Consider the following 2536-nt stretch of genomic DNA (forward strand, 5'->3'; position numbering starts at 1 on the left):
AGCGACAGGGCCGTACGGCAACGCGGGCGCGCGTACGGCGGGAGGGTATTTTTATACGGCGTGTGAAATGACCGCCCTACCCCTTATACGTTTGGGGGGGGGGGGTTGTACCGAAGCGCACCTCGTACATCAAGTATCTGAGGCCATCATCTTATCAACAACTGTCGCTACTCCTGTACCAGTTGATGAAGGGGTGCCGATAGTCCGAAGGTAATATCAAACAGACATCACACCAAAGCCTAACGTGTAAAGCCGGAGACCCCAACAAGGCCACGTGCTGAGTTTGGGGTACAAACCGGTCCGATGCACTCTCATGTGTCGTCGCCGCCGTCTTCCACCAATCCATCTTCAGAGTAGAAACTAACGCACTGACCCTGCCAGGGCTCTCTACCATCGACGCCACCATGACGCTAGACAGCGTCCTCCTCCCACGCGAGTCCATCTCCGCGCATCGGACACCGAGTCTCCACTGCGCCACGCCGCCGAGATCCACCGCCATCAATCAGTAAGATGAAGCATCTCTCCACCAAAGAAGTCGTCCACTGGTCCCTCGAACCCATGTACACCTCCAAGAATGATCTGCCGCCATCAATGAGTACTGATCTAGGGTTTCCCCCCGGTGGTAGCGGATAGAGGTCTAGAGCTTCTCCACGGCAATGCCTTCAAGAGGTTATCTTAATCACAATGAATAAAACAGGCTAACACTACAAGAGATAGCATATACACCATAACCGCCCCCTCTGTTTTTAAATGGTCAAGAGGGCGGGAGGTTCCCCACCTGAATTTTTCATTGCAAAAAAAAAAACACCCAAACGAGCAGGTGTGTTGTACATCAAGGACAATTCAACAAAAGCTGGTGGATTTCCTAACTTCTTGTGAATACGAATCTTCATTGTCAAATAATGTCCTCACTAGAAACTTGCTTATTCGTTGTCATCAATATGCATGACCGATATTGCAAATTCTTGTCCAATAACAACTCTGCCAGAGAATATACTATGCTCTATAAGTTTCCAATCATAGGAAATCAGAACATTGTTAAAAATGCGTGCACAAATATCAAAGATGTGGCTACTATATACAGATTTTTGGCAAGCTTGGTTGCTGACTGACAAGTATTTAATTAGCTTGAATTCTATCATTGTATCCACATAAAAGACATTTAGCAAGGAAGAAATTAATATATGCTCTTTGGTGGTAAAAAGGTATTAAAAATGCTTGCTAGGACCGGTACCTTCGTGAACCCGCCAAACAACACACAAGACTGTGAATGCGTCCTAAATCGTCACTGCCACTCCACATGCCACCGCCAATATTAATGATTCTCTCCAGCCTGAGGAGGAGGAAAATGGAGTAACACTTAAGACAATACCAAAGATGTGAAAAATGTATGCATGTATATGTGTGAAAAGTATGTACCTCTATTTGTTACATTTAATTATTAGCGAAATCCGTAACATTAATATATTTTTTATGTAATGGGAGGATCTCAATCCATTTTATTCACTCTGATGATAAATTACATGAAATCAGTTGAGCTCCAAACATGAACAATGTGATTTTCTGACCCTGTAATCAGATACGGAGTATCTGGAAGACACACGACAGATGTAATTGGAGACATAGTTTCTAGCGTATGAATGCAGGACTTGTTCTGCAAGTCCCATATCTGATTTGACAAAAACAGTATGAGTTATAAGCATTAGCAATGTCATGTGGGATACACTACATCACGAGTGCGCGGTTCCACTGGTAGAAAATTGGCCATTAGTCCCGGTTCGCAAAGGCCTTTAGTCCCGGCTGTGCAACCGGGACTAAATATGCGCGAGTAAAGACCCCCCTTAGTAACCGGGACTAAAGGCCTCCTCCGCAGGTTTCGGGATTTAGCCCCCCTAAACCTGGTTTTTTTGCGAATTTTTTTTATTTTTTTTATTTTCAAATTTTTGAATTATTTTAACCTCTAATCTCTAATCACCACCCCTCATCACTGCTCAATTTAACCTCTAATCTCTAATCATCCCTCATCATTTCAAATTATCTAACTTCCCGGACGGTCACCCATCGTCTCACTACTCCAGCCTGAGCACGCTTAACTTTCGAGTTCTATTCTCCCTCGTTTCCAAGTCTGCACTTGTTGTTTTCCTGACAATAGTAGGATGTCAATTCTATTAACCCTCAGAAATTTAGCTTGAGCATGAAGTGACACATTTCACTGTTTGAGTTTGAAACTATTGTTTTAAAAAACAATAATTATTTAGTAACACTAATATTTCTGGAATAATTAGTTTGACCACAGTTTGACCAGATTTGACCAAAATTTAAGAACAACTGAAATAATTATTTAGTAACACTAATATTCTAGAATAATTAGTTTGACCATTGTTTGACCATAATTTAAAATTTTTTGAATTTTTTTGCCTCTCCAGATCTTAAAAGCCCCGTATCTTTTTTTCTGTTAGGTTTTTGAGGATTTTGAAAATGTTTAACTGGGTTCCCCTGTTAAATTCGGATGTAAGTTTTCGAGTAGATGATTTTT

At 41.8% G+C, this 2536-nt stretch overlaps 1 protein-coding gene across 1 annotated transcript in view; it reads right to left on the reverse strand.

Annotated features, from left to right (window-relative positions):
* Window positions 1–895: 895 nt before the first annotated feature.
* The window catches only part of LOC123171529 (putative coatomer subunit beta'-3), an 11904-nt gene continuing 10263 nt past the window's right edge, over window positions 896–2536 (reverse strand). Inside the window, exons 5-8 of the mRNA XM_044588986.1 lie at window positions 1730–1749; window positions 1524–1669; window positions 1261–1333; window positions 896–1003 (exon numbers count right to left, since the gene is read on the reverse strand). Coding sequence (XP_044444921.1) covers window positions 896–1003; window positions 1261–1333; window positions 1524–1669; window positions 1730–1749 — 347 coding nt within the window. The remainder of the gene's footprint in view (window positions 1004–1260; window positions 1334–1523; window positions 1670–1729; window positions 1750–2536) is intronic.

The sequence above is a fragment of the Triticum aestivum genome, chromosome 7D (assembly GCF_018294505.1).
Source record: "Triticum aestivum cultivar Chinese Spring chromosome 7D, IWGSC CS RefSeq v2.1, whole genome shotgun sequence".
NCBI classification, from domain to species: domain Eukaryota; kingdom Viridiplantae; phylum Streptophyta; class Magnoliopsida; order Poales; family Poaceae; genus Triticum; species Triticum aestivum.